Source organism: Lytechinus pictus, chromosome 11 (genome assembly GCF_037042905.1).
Source record: "Lytechinus pictus isolate F3 Inbred chromosome 11, Lp3.0, whole genome shotgun sequence".
NCBI classification, from domain to species: domain Eukaryota; kingdom Metazoa; phylum Echinodermata; class Echinoidea; order Temnopleuroida; family Toxopneustidae; genus Lytechinus; species Lytechinus pictus.
In genome coordinates, this window is record NC_087255.1 from 20,406,079 (window position 1) to 20,430,031 (window position 23,953).

Here is a 23,953-nt window from a genome sequence, read left to right on the forward strand (position 1 = left end):
GATATTTGTTTGTATGATTTTATGTTTTGATTCTGAGTAATTGAACATTTTGTTATATGTAACTTTGAATGAAATGTTATGCTATGTTTATTTCGCATGAAAATACTACAGTGGATTCACCTGGACGGGGTATGGGTTAGGGCGGTCCGCGGACTATAGTTATTTGGTTAACTTTGCCCAATGCCTTGCAGCTCATCCAGGTGAATCCAGTGTTTGAATTTTTTTGTGTTACTGTATTATTGTAACAATCATTTTTTATCATTGTATTTGACTTGTTTGATATTCTGCCAAATAAAAATAATAATAAATAACAATAACAATTTATAATTTCTTATAGTATGTAATGGTTATTATTCAAGTGTTCTGTGTTCAAATATAGACAGGTGTTTCCATTGCCTCGCTCAGAGTCAGGGGCGGATCCAGGATTTTCCAAAAGGGGGGGAGCAAATTTTTCGGAGGAAAATTTTGACAACCCCCCCCCCCAAAAAAAAGGGTGGCACGTGCCCCCTGTGCCCCCCCCCCCCCCCCTGGATCCGCGCCTGCTCAGAGTAACAGAGTGAGATGCAAGAGTTTTCTAGGCTACTACCATTCTCTATCGATGTTCTTTTCTTCGTAGAGTCCTGTCCCATAACATCATATCTACTATTGAAAAGGGAGCTTTCTTTAGCCTCACTTCCTTGAAGACTTTGTAAGTTAACATTACAAAGTTTATTTTTATTTCTTTTTCTTCCAATGCGTTTTGTATTTGTATTTGTATATTTTACCTTTCTCTGCTTGTGAATATTACGAGAACAACTTTCAGCCTAGTTTTCAAGTCCTAATGGACTCCTAAAGTCCACTCTGGACGGGGTAATAGCTCTTTTCTAAAAAAAAGTTCGTTGAAAGAAGAAAAACCCAAGAAAGTATATGTATATTTCCACTATCGAATCAAAATATGAGAATTAGCGGCAAGCACTGTTGGTATCTCACAAATAACAAAGGCTTCGGACAAGTGACGATTCCAAAAGCTGATTTTAGTTTTTTTCATTTTGAAAATGGCGTTCAAATTGATTTTTTAATATTTTTTTTAATTGAATATTGGAGAAATTCTTTCTGAGACATATTTGCTGATTTTTTTTGTTCATAACATCAATTTTTACATTTTCTTTACAAGTTCCGGGCGGGATACTGTACGACAAATTTGTCGTTTACTAATGCTCAATTTGTAATGAAAGCATTGTGGAATAACATGGTTCCAAAACTTTCTAATTTAATTCAGAATTATTTTAAACATACTCCAGTTTTTTGTCATCGTGTGCATTTTAGAATTAGGTTTTATTTATCGGGTGGGGGAGGTATCCACAATTATCAACATTTTTCAACTTCACCGCTCTAATGATTTTTAGTCGTCATTTTTGTTAATCGTATAATAGCATATGTTTATAGCAGTTATGTACTGATGTATGTAAATTGACTGTTTACATACACAGCTTATATATTTGCTATCTAACACGGTTTAACACATCCTGACTCTGAAAACTCACTTTGTAATGTGTGCATGTTTTTCGTTAAACAATCCAAATGATCTGGTTGACTTCAAGTTTTTGAGGATTATAGAACACTTTCCGATCGTAACAATCCTTATTTTGTCATGTTGAAATACATACATGTACGTATCAAACATGTTTTTAGTGTGTACAATCTACTGATCTAAATCGCACATAATTTTCTCTCAAACTTTGCGAGGTTTTGTATACATCAACTTGACGTATGGATGATATCGATATAATGGAATATGAATGTTTGATGTTGAGTATTATCACATACATGTATATCAGGGATTTGTTTAATCTGTTTTCACAATCTTTCTCCGTAAAACCCAGAACCTTGATTGGAAACAATATACTCAATGTAGACGCGTTCGCTGTTTTAGATTTACCGCTACTTGAGAGGCTGTAAGTAAATTATTTGGCATCTATATACAAAAGATACTATAAGTCTTTTTTCTGTTGTTGTTGTTGATGATGTGTTTCCTGATGGTGGTGGGGTTATCTCGATTTTAAACAAAATCTTCCGAACGCCTGTAAGCAACTTTTTTCATCTTTGTAATGAAATATTTTCAATAGCACGCATGACAAACTCCCCGGCACATGAATTCTTATATAGATTTTTTGAAAATTGTGTCCTGTTTCATGTTGGCCTTTAAAAATGTATAATTGTAGTTTGGTACGTAATGTTAGTAACGTGGTTGTTTTTCTTTAAAAAAATGTTAACAGTGTAAGTTAAATGAAATAAAGTTAGAGTATTTGCATCAATCTGCGATAAGATGTATTTGTTTCATTTTTTGTTCCTTTTTGTGCTTTTTTTCTATCGTTAGAGACTTCACTGAAAATCAGATACCTGATGTCGAACCGATGACTTTTAGTAAACTACCATCCCTCAAAACCTTGTAAGTTCGTGGCCTTAATTAATCCTATATACATCGGTTAACATTGCGCAAATATTTTTTTTATCCTTATCCTAAATACGTGTTGTATATTGTTCAAATGTATTAAAAAACACTCAGGGAAAAAATATAAATACGAATCGTGCAGAAACTGTCACGATAGCTGTGACTGAAAATTCATCTTTAACTTAATCTCCTGGAAATCGATATAGCACATGTTAGTATTATGGAACAAGATTCGGACGCTGTTTCTGGTCATTCGCTTTTCAAAAGCACTTGATTGTGAGTTTTTATGAATTCTGTGACTGCAAATCAACCATTGCCTTTAAATGTAATGATTATATATTTTCAAAGCTGGAATTCAGTGCCAGAAAAAAAATAAAAGACCCAAAAAAGTAAAACAGACTGCCTTATTTTGTTAATGATTTTATCTGAAAAGTGATTTTTGTTGGTAAATGCAAGGTGCTTCAAAGCTCCTTGGTCTGTGGTTAATGTTATCAAACTGTCTAAATCTATGTTTGTCGGTTTCTCAAAAAAAACCTTTTTTCCTGATTCGTATAAATCATTTTGCAAACGTTAGGTGCATGGAAGAAACTTTTAGGATACAGTCTTCTTATAAAGATTTCTGATATGCAAATAGAAGGGAAAACTTAAGTAAAATATGAACTATAGTAATGGGGAAATTGTCCGTGTGTGGCATCCACTGATCTGTATAGAGATAAGTGGTGACATCACAGATCTTGGTCACATTCCATTGCCGATGGGATGATTTACAAAGTATCAGTGATCTCAAAATTCAAGTACTCATAACTTTCTTATTATTCATTCAATCTTCCTCAAATTTTTAATTGATCTTTTTCTTTTATTTTCATCATTTATATGAATTCTATTGGCTTCGAGGTTTTTATTCTCCTTGAATTCCATCTTGACGCAATTATGCCTCCGCTTGTGTGTTTTACCTTAAAGGTTGTTAAGAAACAATCCTATCGAGCATCTGAAGACTGGAGCGTTTGCTGGGATGAAGGTTCTGTCAAGCCTGTGAGTAAAAAGTAGAAACCACATACCAAGTATTAAGCTTATATTTCTCATAAAAGTAAACAACATGATTTATACATATTTAATGAGATGATTAAATAACCGAATTACAATATTTAACAAATGAAATAAGATTTTATGAGTATAGGTACTAAGAACTTCATATTTATGAGAGCTATTAGTGTAACCGAAACATTGGTTTCTTTACAAAGTGCAACAGGAACCTATTACGGGACAAGATAGTGAATAAATAAGAAACCAGCCAAATTGAATATTCTGCTGCGCATGCGTGAACGCTACCGCGCTACGTCTTTGTTTTCATTACCTACTAGGTCCTTGTTCAGACAAAATCGTTAGCTGTGAAAAGAATGTGTCGGTGACGCACGCAAGGGTACCATGCTTGCATGAGGGCATGAAACCAATATTCCATGGAGTGTGTATGATTTGTGAGTAATGTCTGGGTTGTGTGTTCTCGAGAAGTCTTTATTGAGAACTTTTACCTCCAGCGACGTGCGAAGGATTCAAGAACGTAGTAAATGTATTAAAAATGCTTTTCAAATGACAAAGAACAGCTGGATAGGCTTTGTCAAAAATTGGTGAACCGGTACAGCAGTTTCGTCGTAACTTTCAGAGCTGACGAAAAAAAAGGCAAATAGGTCGTTGGTTAATAATCAAGGATGAAAATGCTCTTTGATTCACCAATTTTCGACAAAGAATTCTTTGTTTTTCCTTGTCATGACGTACTTTCTTCTTGAATCATCCGTCCGTCGCTGAGCCATAATAGGGCATTTTGCAACCACTATGCAGACGCTTTCTATACCGCAGAGAATCTATTGTCAAAAGCCCTCCATTGCAAAACAGTCTTTGTCGAAAATCGGTGAATCAAAAGAGCAGTGTCGTCCTTGATTCTGGAAAAATGACGTATTTGCAATTTTTCATCCAGTCCGAATCTTAAGACGATATGCTGTCCCGGTCCACCAACTTTCGACAAAAACCTCTCAGCTGTCCATTGTGACTTGACTTGCATTTTCAAAGGAATAATTGGTGCGTTTTGAATAACGTCTGCGTAGTGATTGTGAAAATGCGCTAATTGTTCGCCGTCATGGTGTCACGTGGTACCCGTAGACTTTCATAAAGTCTTTCACGATAATATGGCGGGAACCCCCCCCCCCCAAAAAAAAAAAAAAAAAAAAAAAAAAAAAATACACAAAAGGACCCAGCAAAAGTATTTGAGGACGATAGCAGGAAATAACGGAGTATATGAAACTATAACGTCGGTGGTAGAATAAACTGTCACTTTACCCTAAAAAAAGGATTTTACGATACAGTGTGTTATCATACATTCTTAGTTGAAAGAATATTACAATGAATTGATTAAATACAACATATATCTTGTATGTGAAGAAGTCCTCGTATTTCTTTGCCGGTAATGCTGAATTTTTAGTAGATACTATGAATCATGCAATGCTTTTATCACTGCTTGTTTTAATAACTTTGAAAGTGATAATCATATTCCTGTAAACACCATACACGTTTTATTATTCTGTGTCTCATTTTGGCAACCGATGATAATAGTATCTCTTTTGTCTAATACAGACTGCTAAGTGGCTGCAACATATCTCAAATAGATGCTGGTGCGTTCGAAAACAGCAGCACAATTCAAACATTGTGAGTTGATATATCATCTACACATTATTTTTTTTCTAAATAAGAATAAAACACTTTAATATTGGCAAAGTGCGTATCAATCTCACTTCTGAAACTTTTATTTTTTTTTAATGAAACTAATATGATTTATTCTTTAACAAATCTTCTTTATATTTCATTTATTAAAAAATATTGAATTTGATCGATTTCCAGATACGTGTATACAATATTACAATTTCTAAGTATTTCAACTTATTCGAATCACTTTGTCGATCCACCATTCCAAATATAAGGTTAACGTGGATATGGTGACGTGAAATAAAATGATTATTACATTAAAATCTCAATCACTTTTTAAATGTATGTGGTTAACAGGGATGACATGCTAATGGTATAACCATCGATATTATTTGGTGAATAGAGCTTCCACGCGCACAAAGTTCCACACTTTTCTATTGCGTGTGCGTATGCATGTGCGTACGTGGAGTACTTTAAAGCAGATACGAATCAATAGCACCATCTCGAGTCCTCAACTACTCATACCTGGCCAGTTTCATGACCCATAATGCTAGTGTAGTCTAGTAATATAGACCCACTTGAATGATAATATACTAATTCACTACTCAATACGTGTATACCGCAATAATTATGTTACCAAGTAGCAAAACAATTACCTTTCCTCTCAAAAACTATTTAGTTTCTCTATACAAATACAATGATAGGTCAATTTATTCTCTGTAGTATTAGTAGATATCTGAATTCTGAAAACGTATATTTTAAGACTATGTATTTATAACACACAGTCAATGAGAGACCACACACAATTGACTCCCCCTTTAAACGTTGGTAAGGCCATGGAATATTTTGACTCGTCCTCCGGCGACAATTGCTCAGGGCTTTATATAGGGTTAGGTTTATAGGATAGGATATATAGTGTTAAATCCAGGGTTGAAGTTGGTCATTCCTTGCGTGTGTTGAATTTGTAGCGGAGCAATTGTCGCCTGGGTAAATGTCATGGAACCGGTCGTGCGATATGGAATTGCATGCAAGCGTACAAGCTCCATCCAGCTTGTGGAGGCATCACAGACCTAATTTATTTCCCATAGACTCGTGTGTTAAAGTGGCACTTAAAAAGAATTCAGAAAAAATAAGGAGGAAATTTGAGGGTTGAATGTTTACTACCAGTGGATAGGATAAATGTCTGACATTCCATATCTGACCAGAAAATGGTACCTCGACTGGCTCATTTAAAAAAAACTGCATTTATGAAGACTACACCTGACATGATCAAATTCATCACTTGAGAGAGTAAAATGGCCCTAATTCTTCCGCCAGTAAAAAAAAATAGTTCCAAAGAAGTGATATATCTTTCCAATTTTGAAAAAGTAAGTTCAGTTTGTACCCTCACTAGAATCCGTGTTAGATTGTCAATCATATTCATTCATTTTTGTCAGTCAGCAATATCATATTTAAAAATTGAGCTATGGGTTGGCTCGAATGAATATATTTTGCCTGCTAGTTGTAATTAGGCCCGTGTGACCTGGGCTCCGTAACACAAAGATTAGCGATCAATCGCTAAATGAAATGACCAATTATAATCAAGTTTACACGCGCGTCTGTCGCAAAATGCTGACCAGGAACCAATCAGGAGTGTTCTTTCATAATTGCTATTCATCGCTAATCTTTGTATTACGGGGCCCTGGATACCGATGGGTAGAACCGATTTTAACCGATCACTAAATTAAACGAAATGAGAAATGTTTCGATTATGTAAACTTAATTGTCAACAAACAAGCTCTTGATTAACTCATCATTACATAAGTCGATGTTAAGAGGAAAAATGGAAAAACTCTATGATAACACACAAAACATATAATCAGTTTGTGACGTCAATGGTTCCTTCATTTTCCCATCACTCATATCGTGCATAGGCTCTTTTTTTTTTAAGCGAAGCCCTTATTTTGCCTGATTTCTCTTCATCTATTCGACTAATTTGTTGCTGATGGACTTAACCCTTGAACTCTCAACTTTCTTTGCTGCATTTGTAAACATTATTTCAGAAATATGAGGACGAATAAAATAACTGAACTCAAGTCGGACATGTTTAAAGGACTCCACAGCTTGAGGGAACTGTGAGTAAATATTAGATTGGCTCTTCTAACCACGTGATCTCGGATACATTTTTTCTTATCGTGTTATGTAATAATCTGGATATTAATCGAGAATATTCTTGCTCAGTGTAATTGTCCGTAGAATCAGTATCTGACATTTCATAAGGGTGAACATTTACATGTATAACAGTTTTTGCAACTCTTTTTTAAATATAAATATGTTGTGAAATTAAATACAAATTATGATGACAAGTTTACATGTAACAGACGCTCTTGAGATCAAAGATGAAATTAGTTAAAGGGAGGGTAGCTCTGGGAAAGTTTACAATTCGCAACATAAAATGTTGCCAAAGCTGTTGTACAAGTATAATTTTTCACTGACATCAAGCTTACGGGGAAATCACAATGAAGACTGGTAATTGATGAATTGAGGTTAAAATAACTTTAGTCAGTAGAACTCCGCGAAACGTTGCAATGTATATGGATTTTGGTTAGAGCGAAGAGCGCATGCACAAGAACATACCTTACAAAGTTATCACAATTACATATATATACAAATTTGAGCCCGCCCTTCGCACTTGCACAATTTACGAGTTTTATGATAAAATCTTATCTTGTTTGTAAGAATAAAGTTAAGATGTACTTTTAAGATTATTAGTTAGGACATCTCCCTTAAAAAACCGAAAAGAATCACCTTTTAGCGGCCAATCGTAGAAAATAAAGGTGAAGAGTGGACCCACCCCTGGTTTGAGGATATATTTCCAGTGTCCAAAGGGAAAAGTTTTATTGTCAGTGACATCACCTATATTAGATGGAACTATCTTAGTTGCATTGAAAATGGTAGGGTCTCCGTAGATAGTGATCGCGATATTTAAGGCCAGTAGCATTCTAATTGCTTGTCCGATAATACTCAAACTTTTGTTGATATTGTTGTTTGATTTTCTGATTTCACACAAGTTTTCTTGCTTCAAGGGTTCAATTCTCCTTTCAGTTATAATTAAACACGAACTATTCTCGGGAGGGGGTCATGGTGGAAGCATAGCATAATTAAATCGTTCTTAAGAGCATGGTGTCACAAGGTGGCGTTGTACAGAAACAAAAGTCCCAGTTGCATTGACATGTATTAGTTTTCGGTCTTTCTCTTTTAGGTGGTTGGAAGAAAATGCCATCTCCCATATCGATCCTGATGTATTCAGTGGACTCACATCATTGAGAAGTTTGTAAGTGTTATAAAAAAATTCTGGACCTTTCGAAACTGTCTACAACGCACCAATCCCTTTGAAAATGCAAGTCAAATCACGATGGAAAGCTGAGAGGCTTTTGTCGAAAGTTGGGGCACTGGGACAGCATCGGAATCGCTCGACTCTGGACAACGACATATTTGCAATTGTTCGTCCGGTGCAGATCTTCGGATGATTTGCTGTCCCTGTCCACCAACTATCGAGAAAAAACCTCTCAGCTCTCCATTGTGATTTAACTTGCATTTTCAAAGGAATCGATGCGTTGTAGAGAGTTCCCCCGTAGCCCAGCCCCGTAGTAAATGCAAAAATTACCTATTGGCCAAACCGACTACGAACTGACCAGCATGGCCACAGTTATTATTTTATTTACAATGACAAACAATCGGTCGGTAATTTATGTCGGTTTTGGTGGTGTGTTCGTAGGCATTATGATTAAAAAACGATGAATTGTTATACGTAATTTTTCCAGCTTTACCAAAAATACAATTTTGTTAATAAGAGCAAAAGAAATTTTATTTCTCATGCTGGTTATAAGTCTACTATACAACACAGCTAGGGCATTATAATAAATATTTAATAGACAAAGAGAGAGAAAGGGGGAAAAGGGGAACAGAAAGAAAAGGAGACGAGAAAAAGAGAGATTTGAGAGAAAATGGGGTCTGGGCAAAAACCCTTTACATCATCCTTCATACCCCCCCCCCCCCCCGATGTAAAACGTATTCGTATTAACCATATCAGATGAACCTTTTAAAAAGGATATATTTCAGTAATTATACAAAAAATCACTCTATCTCTGCATGTAATGGAATTTTTTTTAATCAACATGATTGGGTTTAGCATAAAGTCTCGTATTATGTGTCATTAATTTGTATGGTTTCTAATCATAGGAGGCTGCTCGAAAACAAACTCGAAAGGGGAAACCGGAGCTCACTGAAAGATCTCAATGCATTAGAAGAGTTGTAAGTACATGACGTATTGAACGATTTTGGACAGGAATGGGCTAGAAAATGGCAACAAAAATATGGTGCTGACTATGGAAACTTAAGTGCATGCAATAATGATATGCATTGAATTAATGAAAAACCAAACTTTAAAACGGCTACAAAGGGCGAGTAGTTCCCTCGGCAAGTCTGCTTCGGGTGGGTATCTCTGTACATGTTGAGGACGCCGTAGGGTTGAGATGAGGAGTGATTCAATGTGTGAATGAAGGGGATTGTTCTCTTAATAATTTGGTTTCAAAACTTCTTGTACGGGTTGTTAACAACTTTAAAGGGTATGCGCGGCTGGATGCACAATGATTAAATCATTGCGCATCCAGCCGTTTTCTTAAAACGTTCCGCCACGGTCTGATGGCCAGAGTCGACTGTCTCCAATAGGCTACTGTACAAATTATTTTGTTTTTTAAATCTCAGTTCTGGGAGGGGGACACGTGGATTTACTTTTTTAATCAATCACTTTCATCTGATCTTTTGGGGATACATTGCACCTTAATGGCCAGCTCTTGAATAGCCATGGGGATAGATTTATCGTTATCTTTTCCATTTTTTTTAAGGAATCTCAGTTTTAATCCGATTAGTTTCATTGAGAGGGGGTCATTCGACAATATGACTCGACTTCGTGAACTGTAAGTATAACTCCAGGATTGATACTACTCTTTGATTTTTTTTTCATCATGATATCAAATGTTGAATTCCTCACTACCAAAGGGTGATAGTATAGGCCTACGACAATTAGAAATGGAAATGATCTAAGGCAGGTGCTAGACCAAGGATAGAGGACTTAAAGTTTATCGTTTGCGAATAAAAGGAGGAAAGCTTCTTGTCCTGAAGAATATCAGAATATGGCTCCATCTCCAATTCTCCATCAAGGTTAGTGGGAAGGATCCACTATTCAAAATATCTTGCTAAGAACAATCGATTTGGGTCTCCACTGGATCCGGCACTGTGTATCATTCTCCATGCATATTGGTATAATTTCGGTTGTTTCACCTCAAATCCTGACAAAATATGCCACTGTATATCGATATTCCTCTTAGGCCTATTCACTCCCACCGTCCACTATCCACACGTTTCTATCCATTGCAATGACATGACTATCAAGTGATTAATATGACCCTCATAACTTGTATATTTTCAGTCACCTTGTTGAACTCCAGATAAAACAACTTCACTTGGACACATTCACTGGGTTACCATCCTTAGAGAAACTGTAAGTGTGGTGACAATTATTGAGAGATTCCTTTCGTTAATAAAGGAAACAATTGAAACTTTAATACAAATAGTATACAGATATTGCCTGATGGAGTGTGTAATATAAACATTCTTTGGACAGCCGGATATATATTTTCTCGAGGCGTTATTATTTAATAATTTATTTATTGCAAATCCTTATCCAGAGTAGCCTGTTCAGCTGTTCAGCTAATATTAGGTTATATTTTCCCGAAGCGCAAAATATGATCACGAGGGAAAAAATCAATCCTTTAGGCAGTCCAAAGAATGTTATTTAACACACCCAGTCAGTCAATATATGTTATATTAGATAACCTTGAATGATAAAGGTTCAAGATCTAGATACCGTAGGTGTAGGATGCATGCAGTAGACCAGTGACTGATGGAAGTGGTATAACGTTTTCTAACGTTGGGTACTGATTGAACCTTTTCTGAGTTTGTTTGACACAGAGTCCAAGTTCATTTGAGGTGAGCGTCTGGTCCGGGTCCAGGACTCACGTTAGACCGAGAATGCATGTTGCGCCATGATTAGGTGCAGATTCTGATCTAGCTAGGGGACGAGATAAGACATGAATAGATTCTAGATCTAGGTTCTAGGTCGCGGCTACCGGGCTGGCTACTGACTGTACGGTGCTGTTGTGTTGGTCCTGATCTTTATGTCGTCGAACCAGGTCCGGGACCAAATCTAGCACTATTAAAAGGTTAGCAATTATGATTAGACACATTAAAAAGTTAGACCTATCTTATAGTAATAGGCCTAGATCTAGGCCTAAATCTTCTTACCTACCCTTATCGTCCAAAAGCTTATCTAACTCTGCATTGCTCATCAACACTATTCTATGCTCCACGTTGAAGTATTGTTGAATAAAATCTAACGTTAAACCTTAATGGGACTGGACTCACTGCACTATTTTAAATTCCGCGGTCTGGTCAGAAAATTGATATCGAGTGTTGACAATCGCTACTTTTAATAGTCCCACATAATGTCATATCCGTTGTTGTTGTTGAATATGATGGCGCTCTTCAATCTCTCCAGATTATACACGCCAGTCACTTTCGTAAGTATGACGTCGTCGGCAAAGGCGGTCCGTGTAATTGATAACTTCTATTCCACGAGAGGGCGCCATACACGTAGAAAAAGGTCTCCGAACTTTGAACCAAGGTCCAGCTCCAAACTACATCCATAACTAGGTAGGAGTACGCTATAGTTATAAGGAAACTAAGATGCGTTTGCGATGTTAAACAGCAGTTAGAGTTTGTTAAGTATGCTGGAGGAAGAAAGTTTTAACAAAATAAAACAAAATTTGGAGCCCCAGAATCATCTTGAAGGAGAATTTCAGGAATGGAGCAAACCGAAACTCCGAGAGTGTACATGGATGATGTAATATGTCTCCGTACCGGGAGAAGATGCTCAGATAAAAATAATGTTCACCTTTGACACTCTTGGTACTTGTTGACCATGATGACGGTGTATAATTAGGGTTCAATTTGAGCAGTTGAGTGATCATCGAATCTTGATTATTGCATTATTGTTATAACGTCCTCCATCACTTGATACTTTCAGATCTACCGATGACTATCGTTTGTGCTGTCTGTTCAAGAACATCACCTGTTCTGTCATCAACCCAACGCCTCTGGACTCCTGTTCCCGTTTGACGCATAACGATGTCCTCAGCATAGCAGTGTGGCTAATCGGATTTGGAGCTCTCTTCGGCAACTCTGTTGTCATATTCGTTCGTTTTAGAGAGGAGAGGCACGGCAGAAACTACGTACAAAGGCTCTTCGTCACCAACTTGGCCTTTGCTGATTTTCTGATGGGTGTGTACATGGTGACAATTGCTTCTGTTGATATCTTTTACGGCGAGTGGTACTTCCTTTCGGCACCAATCTGGCGTGAGTCTCAGCTCTGCCGATGGGCAGGGTTCGTGGCCTTGCTCTCAAGTGAAAGCTCTGTCTTCTTGCTTGCTCTCATCACCGTAGATCGCTTCATCTGCATCATCTTTCCCTTCGGAACAGTCCGTTTCCGGTCTACATCAGGTCGGATGGGAGTTGGACTGGTGTGGACTCTATCATTTACTCTCAGCCTGGCGCCACTCCTCACTGGCTTGTACAATTTAGACTTCTATGGTCTCTCAGATGTGTGCGTTGGGTTACCTTTCAATACATACACAGAAAGAAAGGGCCGCATCGTCTACTCATCACGCGACAACATTTACCAGTTCATCGCTCACGAGGAGACCGAACAACGTCCTTACTGGCTGTACTCTGTCGCTCTTTTCCTCGGTGTTAATTTCATTCTCCTAATCCTCATCTTCTTTTGCTACTTGTTGATCTTTCTCCAAGTACGAAGGTCGGCCAAGATCACTGGATCAGAGAGAATGAAGCGAGAGATGCGCATGACCATTAAGATGGCGCTGATCGTCGGTACCGATTTTTGTTGTTGGATGCCAGTCATCATCATGGGAATCTTGTCTCAGACAGGCGTGATCGACCTACCGGTATCCCTGTATGCATGGGCGGTGGTTTTTATCTTACCGATTAACTCCACTGTAAACCCATACCTTTATTCTTTGGTCGCTTTGTGCTCGCGCAGGAAGAAGGATGATTTTCCGATGACAGGTCTCAGTGTGAACGCTATATCGAAAATTCATCACTAAGTTTTAGGATATCTTATATAGGAAATCAGATACTTGTAGACTGATATTCACTAGGATTGGCAACATTAAATAACGGGACACATCAATAACATAATGAGCTTCAGATATATTACAGACAAGACCTCTAGTTAGTGTTTAGAGGATGGATATACATGCCCACCTGTATCTTCAATGAATGAGCTATAAAGAACTGACTGTATTTGTTAGGCAGTGATGGACAATCGCAAGGACCCATCTTTCCAGATCTTAGTATGGAACTATTAATTATTTCCTTAATTTCTTTCGAAATGTGAGATTATGATAAACTTGTGTGAAACTTTGGAAAAAAAATTCTAGCCCAAAATACATCTTCTGATAAACAGTTGACAGAATAGGTAATAGCTAAAGTTAATTATGAACCTGCTTATCGCGATTGGGCCATTATGATGAGCCACTACATTTATCGGAGCAGGAAGTACCTTTCATACCTAAACCCAAAATGCACCTTGTAATAAACAGTTTACAAATAGGTAATAGCTTAAATGAATTGTGAACCTACTTATTGCGATATGCAAAACAATTTCATTTAGTACAGTTGGCTTGTGCATGTAGGTAAGTTGAACCTTTGATTCTTAATATGTGAAAAAAGTCTAAATACCTAAACAAAAAAACAAAAACCTGGGCCATTCAACATAAAATACAATGTACTATATGCCTTGTTTATATTTTGTTACGATTATCTTACGATGGATTATTTTACTATTTGTTGTGACAATGTAGATGGCTACGAGCTCCGATTTTCAAGTGTACATTATAAACGGCCATCTTACGACTTTTGGTGTAAGGCACCGTAGAGGTCCAAAGAAAAAGCCATACAGAGACACAACGGATATCGTACGACCCTGCGCTGATCGTAGGATGACATTTCAATGTGTTATATCCTATGCCTAATCGTACGATACCCCTTTGTATATTGTACGATTCGCCTGTGCTAATCATTTGATGACCCTGTGCTGATCCATATCACGCCCCTACAATATAATTAAGGGCTAAGATCCTACGATTTATAAAAATTGTGTATAACTCCGCTCTACACAATCGTAGGCCGTACGATGATCACGAATCCGTACGAAAATCTGAAGGTCATCGTACGCCAACCTAAGGCAATCGTACGATTGGCAGGATGTGCTCACACCTACGAGAACCCCATAATTATCGTAGACCAAATGTTCGTTCCGAATTATTTTGTGGAGCTTCAATGAAAGAAATGACTAAAATGTCAAATTTTACTGAGAACGATATTTTCTTTAATGGAAATCATTTTTAGCGATGTTATATTCAAATTTCTATTAAATGATATTATAATGAATCCTTAAAATCATGACCTATAACAGTAAGAACATAACAATGGGGTATAGTCACCACTTGTCACAGTCTATTTACCCAGTCAGGGGCGGCGGAACGTATTTTCGTTTTGGGGGGCAAAACCATAAAAAAGGCATATATACATATGTCAAAATGGGCATTTGGGTGCAACGGATATTTTCACCATGAGATTATCATGTTCTTGAAGTAGTTGTGTGTTTTGTAGTAATAAAGTTGAGCAGAGCCATTTTGAATTGATTTCTGATTGATATGATATGTATTTAGGCTCATCCACGAGTGAGCGTAGCGAGCGGTAAAAAAAAATCAAATCTGAAGTTGTACAACTCACTTTTGGTCATTTATTTTGGTGTTAATTTCTGTTAAAAGGGCATCCTTGTGAGCTGTTGCAAGCGCAAATCGCGGGTTCAAACTTTTGGACTTATCATGTAATAAGATATGAAAATTAAACTTTCCAAGAAGTTTTTTTAATTATGAAAAAGATGTGTGTCTAACTAAAAGACTAATGCGAGCGCAGCACGAGCTGAAATTTTTAGTATACTGAACAGAAAAGTTATCTGTTAAGGACTGCATTTATTTATTTTATTTATTTATTTATTTATTTATTAGAAAATATTTATTCAGGATAAAAAGATCAGCTAAATTGCTGTTTTTTTAGTGACTTATTAATAGGATACATATCTCACCAATCGAATAATGCGAGCGCAAAGCGTGAGCTGAAAATTTGTGATATTCCAACCTGAAAACTAAATATTCTAAGCACTTTTTGTAACCAGCAACAGAATGAGTACCTTACTAAACAACTGATGCGAGCGCGAAGCGCGAGCCAAAAAATGTGATTTTCTAACATAAAATGCATTATGTTCTACTTCAAAAAGGGTATTTCCTTTTGAAAAACGGGGCACATTTCATTTTTAAAAACGGCACTTTTTTTCTACGGGGAATTTAAATGTCAAGTGACCTCCCGCCCCCAGTTCCGCCCCCACCCTGTACCCAGTTGCCAATTAAAAATGAAGAAACTCTTGGTGATCTCACTTTTCGAGCAACCAAAATTTCCTTATTTCTCATAATCTTGGACCGATTTATTTCCAACTTTCACCATTTTGTTTTTCATCGTGACTTTTTTTTTCTCTCTCTTTTTATGCAAACCTTTTTAATACCAGTGTTCATTCCAATTTATTTTCTTTCCGATGTGGCGTGACTTTTTGATTTATTTTGTGTGTTTGATTTTGTAGTGAATCAAGTGTTACCTGAAGATGATACCATAATATATGGGCGGAAATCCCAGGGGGTACGCGTCCCCCCTACCCAAAATAGTAGGGGGACACAATATCAAATGTCCCCCTACTATTTTTGGCCTTTTATGATGGAAATAAATACATCATTTACAATCGGAATAATACATGTATTTTGGAAGAGATGACCTTACTTTTTAAGTGATAACCTTTTTTTTTTTCTTTTTTTTTTTGCTTGTCAAATTTATTTTGGTCGAAACGACCGTACATATGGGGTGATGACCTTTTTTTTTTTTGCTTGTCAAATTTATTTTGGTCAAAACGACCTTACATTTGGGGTGATAACTCTTTTTTCTTTTTTTGCTTGTCAAAATTTTAAGCCTCTGGTCCCCCTAACTTTGAGGAGGGATTTCCGCCCTTGTCATAATATCAACATTCGGTACACGTATCGCTGCGTTTAAAATATAAATTATATGGGTTTACTGTTAGGATTTGAAATAAAACAGGCGGAAGCCAAGAAAATACGTCCTATCATGACATGAATTTACTTTTAAAATCTAATTTGATATAAGTGGTTGAGTTCTTTTTTGGGGGGGTGGATGAATATTTGCAGAACATTATAATTTTCCTATCATATATTAAAAACATGGATTCTGTTGGCTTTCTGTTTTCGATACTCAATTCACATTATAACTTTGATCGCTCGTCTTTCGAGATTATATTAATTGTAACTTTTATTTCAGAAGCTTAATATTTTAACTAAAAGACTTTTAATCCATTGAAACATGACATTATTACTAAATTCAATAAGTACTGTATTACTGTGCGTGTTCGTTGATGAAAAATTCTCTATCATTAAACACACTGTAAAATTCTACATTGATCTTTCCCGTTTAAGACGAAAAAATGTGTATCTTCCTACTTAGTCTAATGGATTTTGTCACATTTGCCAATTTTATTCAATTATCTTTAGCCGTAAAGTGTCTGTTTCTTAGCCACGAATTGCACTTGTCAACATGTTCAAACAAATTATAGAAAATCCATCTCCTGGTTTTGATTTAGAAATTGCTCTACCGGAGATGATGGCGCCTGAAGTTGTTTTCTTGAAACAAATAGTCAGAGTACGGTCATGTTTATCTCTGGGGTCCCTTTTCGGTAATTTGACGACCAGGGGAGCATTTCATGATAAAAAACAAGTGATTTTAACCGAGTGTGATTATAAGCTACTGAAATTCTCGCATCTGATTGGCTCAGATCAAATTATTCAGTGGAATTCACCGACAGGATGCTTCTTGGAGCACCTCTCGGGAAGAATTATAATCCATTTCACGACCAAGGGACAGCCAGAATTTTTGAAATAGTGAAACTCGGATCTATGTTTCTTATTTTGCTTCGAATGCTTTAGCATTTTCATTATATCAGGTAATATTTTCTCTGCTCTCTAACATGCTTAGATTAGAATTTAGTCTATTTATCAAATAAATAGGCCTACCCTCCCAACACACACACACTGTACTCACACCCTTGTAATTTGACAATCGGGGACTCATACACTATATTTCAAATTAATCCACTAACTGGGCTCATATTTTAACCGTGGACGCGTTGCCCTACACACACAACTTGAGTTTATTATACTAGTAGCTAAACGGGATCTTTTTTTTTATATAAATAAACAATTTGAAATGAGAGGAGGGAAAATGATTTGCATGATTGGACCGGTTGAGGGGTAAAATGTAAAAAGAAATGCTCCCACTCACACACACGATACGGGCATATTGTAGGCATGGGCGGAAATTTGTCCTGAAAGGTAAGGGGGACAACAGGGGCTGATCCAGCCTTCGCCAATAGGGGGGGGGGGCGAAAAAATTTTCAGTCATATGTTAATCCCCGATCGGCAGCTCGAAAGTAATTTTTGTCTGTTTCATTGAAGGAGTAGTCCTCATGGTCACTTTTTAGCTTTATCCTTATAAATCAACATAAATATATGATATCATTGTCCTTATTTATATAATGCGAGCGCGAAGCGCGAGCAAATTTTTTTTGGAAAATTTATGTATTTTTTTCCTAAAATTTGAACATTCTGGGCAATGTTTGTTATCCTGAAAAAGATGTATATACAACTAAATATTTACTACGACCGCGAAGTGCGAGCAGAGGTTAACTGATGGAAAAGGTACCTGTTAAAGACTGCTTGCAATTAGCCATGAAGACGTTACATATTTCAACAATCAAATAATGCGAGCGCGAAGCGCGAGCTGAAATTTGTTGAAATTTTTACCTAAAGACTGGAAATTCTAAGCACTTCTTGTAACTTAAACATATAATAGGTATATAACTAAACAATTGATGCGAACGCGAAGCACGAGCGGAAGGTTTTGAGATTTAGACCTAAGAACGAGACATTCTGTTCATGTTTTGTAAATCATGAAAAGGATGAGTAATTGGGGTCTTTCTTACACCCGGTCCTTACATTAATAAAGCGAGTGCAAAATGCAGCCAGAAAATGTTCATATACGTTTAATTTGAATTGATCGAAAGGGTACTTGTTAAGGACTGCTTGCACTTAGCCATGAAGACGTTACATATTTCAACAATCAATGCTAGCGCGAATCGCGAGCTGAAAATTTTTGACATTTTTTCAAAAAGAATCGAAAATTTTAATCAATTTTTGTAATCGTGAACAGGGTAGCTATATAAATAAACAATTGATGTAAGCGAAGCTTGAGCAGAAAAATTCGAGATTTAGACCTAAAAACGGGACACTCTACTCATGTTTTGTAAATCATGAAAAGGATGAGTAATAGGGGATCTTTCTACATTAATAATGCGAGCACAAAGCGCGAGCAGAAAATGTTTGATATTGTGATCTGAAACTGGATAATGATTTAAATAGAGAACAAATTGAATATCTGAATAAACATGAGCGTGTTTTAGATTTAGACCTAGAATCTCGGCATTTTACACATCTATCAGCGAGCGCGAAGCGCGAGCTTAAACTATTTGATATTCCGATCTGAAAAAAAAAGTAAATTTCAGCTATATATTTCAAGCACTTTGGAGGAAAATTGTGAGGTGGATATGGATCACACTTAATAAAGAGCTGATATTTTTCATTATTATTTGAGTTTTGACATAGGACCGGGACATCCTTAGGACAAGTCATATGAAAATGATGACTATCTTCCTATTCCTCTTACTAAGCGCAAGATGAAACAAAAGGGACAATTTAATCATTAAATTGATATCTATTTATTAATGCATAATGCGGGCGAGAAATCTGATGATATTATGGCCTGAAAACTGGAAATTTCAAGCACTTTTGTAATTAGGAATAGAATGCATCAGTTAAAACATTTCAACCATCAATGCGAGCGCAAATCGCGAGCCAAAATCTTTGATAAACTGTCATGAAAATCAATATTGAGACATACATAAATCGCCAATCAAAATACGAGTAGCACTATCTGCTACGTTTTGACAATCAGACTTGAAAAGGGATAGTTTCAAACTAAATGGAATACAAAAAATAATAGGTACTGAATAAATCGAATTTTGCGAGCGCTCAGTGCGAGTAGAAAATGTCAATATTCATACCATAAAAGCTGTAACTTTTACAGATCACTTTTTTAAAAATCCGTTTGTAAATCACACAAAATAATTAAAGTTTGATTTCCGAGGTGAAATGTATAATGTATATTGACTTCCATACATGATATTTAAGCTCCATATTGAAAAATCACCTAACAGGCAATGCGAGCGCGAAGCACGAGCGAAAATTTTATATAGTGACATGAAAGATTCTTTTTATTTTCCAAGTTTTCCCCTCATCTTATTCTATTCACTCTGGAAAATTTGACAAGCAAAAAAAACAAAGGTTTTCGCCCAAAATGTAAGGTCATTTAGTCCAAAATACACGTATTATTTCGAATGTGAATGATGCATTTTTCTCCATTATAAAAGACCAAAAATAGTAGGGGGGACATTTGATATTGTGTCCCCCCTACTATTTTTGGAAGGGGGGACACGTCCCCCCTGCACGTCCCCCCTGTCCCCCCTGGGATTTCCACCCATGATTGTAGGAAGAACTCCAATAGACCTTAGTGAGTGACTGAGAGAATAGGGGAAAATACCATGAGAGACAGATTAAAATGGGGCGAAAAAAAGTAAAGAGAGGGGGGCAGAAGATGCGAAGGAGGGCGGATGTTGAACACTTCCAGCCAGAGAGATATCAGAAGAGACAAGCGAATGAGAGAAATGAATAGAGAAGAAAGAGAGAGAGTGTGTGTGTATAATGTATTGGGATGGTGCTATGTGTAATACAGTGAGTAGTCAGGAGAATGTATGAGTTGAAAGTGGAAAAAAGAGAGAGATAAACAAAGAGAAAGAAAATGCCACCATGCAGATGACAATCGTCTTGGCAAGTTCGTTCGGCCCGAGACTTCTCATCGTATTTGCAGATCAGAATTCGTGAATCAAACTTGTCAGTTCGAACATTTTGTACTTATCAGTGATGGGAAATCTTTTATTTTGTCATTCTGATGATGATGATTGCCTGTGACTCGAGCCGATGTTATAACCTTCGGAATGAAGCAGTTTCTGGAATTAACTTTCATATCCACCGCAGTTGCTGTTCTTATCAGAGGGGATGATTTGCCATTTTCCGGAAACAGAGAGGGTAATGTCATCATCTTATTGTTCACTTTAACTTTATTTCCAGAATTTAATATACAAATGATTTAAATCATTGACATGAAAAATGTATTGTAAATTACAAGCATAATGCTTGTAAAAATTTGCCACATATCTAACAGGGAGCTGACATAATAATGTTTGTTGAAGTATATTTTTTTCGGAGACAATCATGTTGAAAACAATTTTATGTGAACTACTTTTTTAAAATGTTTGCAACATTGTTTTTACACCACTTTTCATAGTAAATGCTTGTACTTTTATATCATGTTTACTTGTATCACTATAGAAATAACCCTTTACTAGGAGCCGAATAAGTAGATGTAGTTTTTCCAAATATCTAGTTGTCTATTTTCATTTATTTAATATGTATTTGTTTTGATGATTTTTGCTATCACTGTTTGGTTTGACTTGGCTAACCCATCTGGGGCCTGGTGGCCTCAAGTGCTATACTAGAGCTTCTGTGAATGATGTGCTGACTGGGCTTGTCCCTTAAATTGTTGGTGAACGAAGCAGCAAGCAAGAGGCCACCAGGCCTCATCTGGCGCAATTGAGAACACCAATAGTTGATGCAATTTAATGTATACAATTCTATACTTTTTTTGTTACTTAAGATTTATATTTGTATTTTACTTCTGACAATTTTAAGCGCTGTGATACTTTTTGTGTATAGCGCATATAAATAACCGTTTTTATTATTAGAAGAAGTAGTAGGAACATAGTTGTATATAGGAGCACTTTGTCATCGTCATTATTATTTGCTATTTTATTATCATTGATTTAGTTGCTGCTTTTATTTGTATTTTGAACGATTCCAATTGACGACAGTGTAAATGTCAATTTCTGGTTCAGTATAGCCATATTGATTTGAAGTTATATTATTCATAATGTATTGTTCTAATGCAAGAAAAATAAATTTCCTAAATGGGTTAATGCTAATGTAATGAGAATCGGAAGTTAGATAATGATTACTTTTGCTATTATCATCTTTTTGTCTTAGTCACTAATGTCACCATCAAAATCATCATCATCCCTGTAACCATTATTCTCTTTATACTTGATATACTTGTTATGTTATACGAGTTAGGAAATGAAACAATCTGTGATCATAATTTCGTAAATGTAAATAAATCTTATATTCTATTCCGAGTCCGAGAGGGAATATTTGATACTTCCGAATATGCCCCATTAAGAAGAAAAAAATTATGGCGAACCATAAATCACATTCCTAAAAAGCAAACTTAAGAAACAAGCAAAATATATTCAAAAAGAAAAAATTAGATGAATGAAGAAACATTCGTTGAGTTTACAAAACAAATGATTTCTTATTAAAATAATTTCTATCAGTAAACCAATAAGTCATCTATAACGGCATTTTCTAATATATACGAAAGATATATTTTTCTCAACTTCATCTCTCCAAGATTAAAAAAGACCTCAAATTTCAGACAAATACTGTATTGGAATGTGAAAACCTATGCATACAAACCACTTAAGCTAAAATGAAGATGCGCTCCAATTCAATCAATTCATTTTTAGGACAAATCTTGTGTAAATTTACAGAGAAGAAATGTAATTTCGCACTTGTAATGCATTGCTAGAATTCAACCAGATGAGGCGCCACACGAATTTGTTATTTCACTATAATTATTTGGGCGCCATTCACATGCTTATTACGTCATCGTCCTATATTCTATATAATAGAGGCTCTAATACAACAGTAATCAGCGATGAGCAGTATTAGCTCAAACTATACTTTGTTTCAGGACAGGTTGACTATACTATACAATCGATTTTCCATTATATTTTACTAACCCACAAAAATCAGACGTATTTACCCCTCCACGTCGCCGTAACCGTACACATCAGTAGAATGTAATGTTACTTGTATAATTGAATGAAAATCCAAATTTTATCATTCGAAATAGACGTCTGAAATAGAAATACTCTGAAAGTTAATTTTACCAAATTGATCGTGGACCCGGTAGCCACTGTGCAGCACCCGATAGACGTTGCTCTATTTATTGAATCTTTGAACACCATACGGTTAAAACGGCAACTTTTATCTTTTGAAATTGAATTGAATTGAATTGAAAATTGAAATGAATTTTTGGTCTGACGCGGCCAGGACTCCCGACCTCCCAGTTGTGAGACGGACGCTCTACCAACTGAGCCAACACACAGATATGTAACATGAAATAAGTAGACAATGTGATCTGATACAAATTTATATGAATATATATATATATCGTTATAGTTAATATAACGATTATTTTATCATTGTTATTATCATTATTATCATTTTTATATCATTATTTACCTTTATCATTATTATTATCATCATCATATCACTTTGTTATCATCTTTTTGTTGGTATTACTATAGAAGGGATCTAAAGTCCTAAACTCCTCACAGCACCCTTGTGACACGTGGGGTATCGAATTTAAGACTTATTCATCCTTATTTTTCAAAAGAAAAATAGTATAGATATACATTACGTTTTAACACATTGAAGTTATCAGATCTTCATCCTTTCATTTTATCATCCTGGTGGTGTTTCACAAAGAGTTAAGTATGACTTAGAGTCGCACTTAAATGTCTCTTTACACAAGTGCCGAAAAAAGGCATCACCGCATTGGTCAATTCATGCTAAGAGGACCCGCGCTACTGTGTATTAATCAAATAATTGCGCGTTAATAATCATGTCACACTTTGTGAAACACCCGCCTGATCATCAGGAGTGTTTCCAAACAACAATCATAGAAGTGGAGAACGGTGGTTATATTTGCCCTGTATTCAATAATACCAATGAAATTCCTTTGCCACGGCATTTTCGATCATGTATTTGATTAAGATATAACAAATATACATCTTGGACGTGATGTTGCTTCTCGGGAAGTGAATTTTCTGAACCTGCTGGCTGTCTATCACCACAAACTCTCAGTTTAAAGAACCTTGTTGAGGTAAATTCCGAAAAATATCAGTTGTTTGTTTGCATCACAATTTTTTTTCTGTGACATGCATCACTATAATTTATTTTGATTCTTCCCATACTGCACATGAAAAAAGGTGTTTAAAATTGTATACAACGCTTTTTTCTCTAGTTGTCTTACAGTTCAAAGAACCATGGTTAATTTAATTGAGGATTAAATTCCAAAAATTAAATTCAAGACACTTGTTTAAGCTGTTAAACAACTTCTTTAATCAGCGTTGTACAAAAGAAAATTTAAAACTTTTTTAATGTGTGTACTTTGATGTTTGAATAATGAAAGTCACTTCTTTGCAATGTGCTCATGCATAAGCTTATAATATTAAGATTA

General features: G+C 36.0%; 1 protein-coding gene across 1 annotated transcript; it reads left to right on the forward strand.

Moving 5' to 3' along the window:
• Nucleotides 1-1,868: 1,868 nt before the first annotated feature.
• On the forward strand, nucleotides 1,869-14,017 carry LOC129271553 (G-protein coupled receptor GRL101-like). Its single transcript, XM_054908878.2, has 10 exons — nucleotides 1,869-1,934; nucleotides 2,357-2,428; nucleotides 3,392-3,463; nucleotides 5,057-5,128; nucleotides 7,168-7,239; nucleotides 8,367-8,438; nucleotides 9,347-9,418; nucleotides 10,012-10,083; nucleotides 10,596-10,667; nucleotides 12,252-14,017. Exons 2-10 carry the CDS (start codon nucleotides 2,394-2,396, stop codon nucleotides 13,342-13,344), a joined length of 1,632 nt encoding a protein of 543 aa, XP_054764853.2. The 5' UTR covers nucleotides 1,869-1,934; nucleotides 2,357-2,393; the 3' UTR covers nucleotides 13,345-14,017.
• Nucleotides 14,018-23,953: the final 9,936 nt, after the last annotated feature.

What these genes read in the sequence shown, in the direction of transcription:
- LOC129271553 (XM_054908878.2), top strand. Translation starts at nt 2,394, where the DNA reads ATGACTTTTAGTAAACTACCATCCCTCAAAACCTT. An exon ending in AGCAGCACAATTCAAACATT is followed by an intron (nt 5,129 to 7,167) that starts GTGAGTTGATAT and finishes ACATTATTTCAG; the next exon opens with AAATATGAGGACGAATAAAA. An exon ending in CTCAATGCATTAGAAGAGTT is followed by an intron (nt 9,419 to 10,011) that starts GTAAGTACATGA and finishes ATTTTTTTTAAG; the next exon opens with GAATCTCAGTTTTAATCCGA.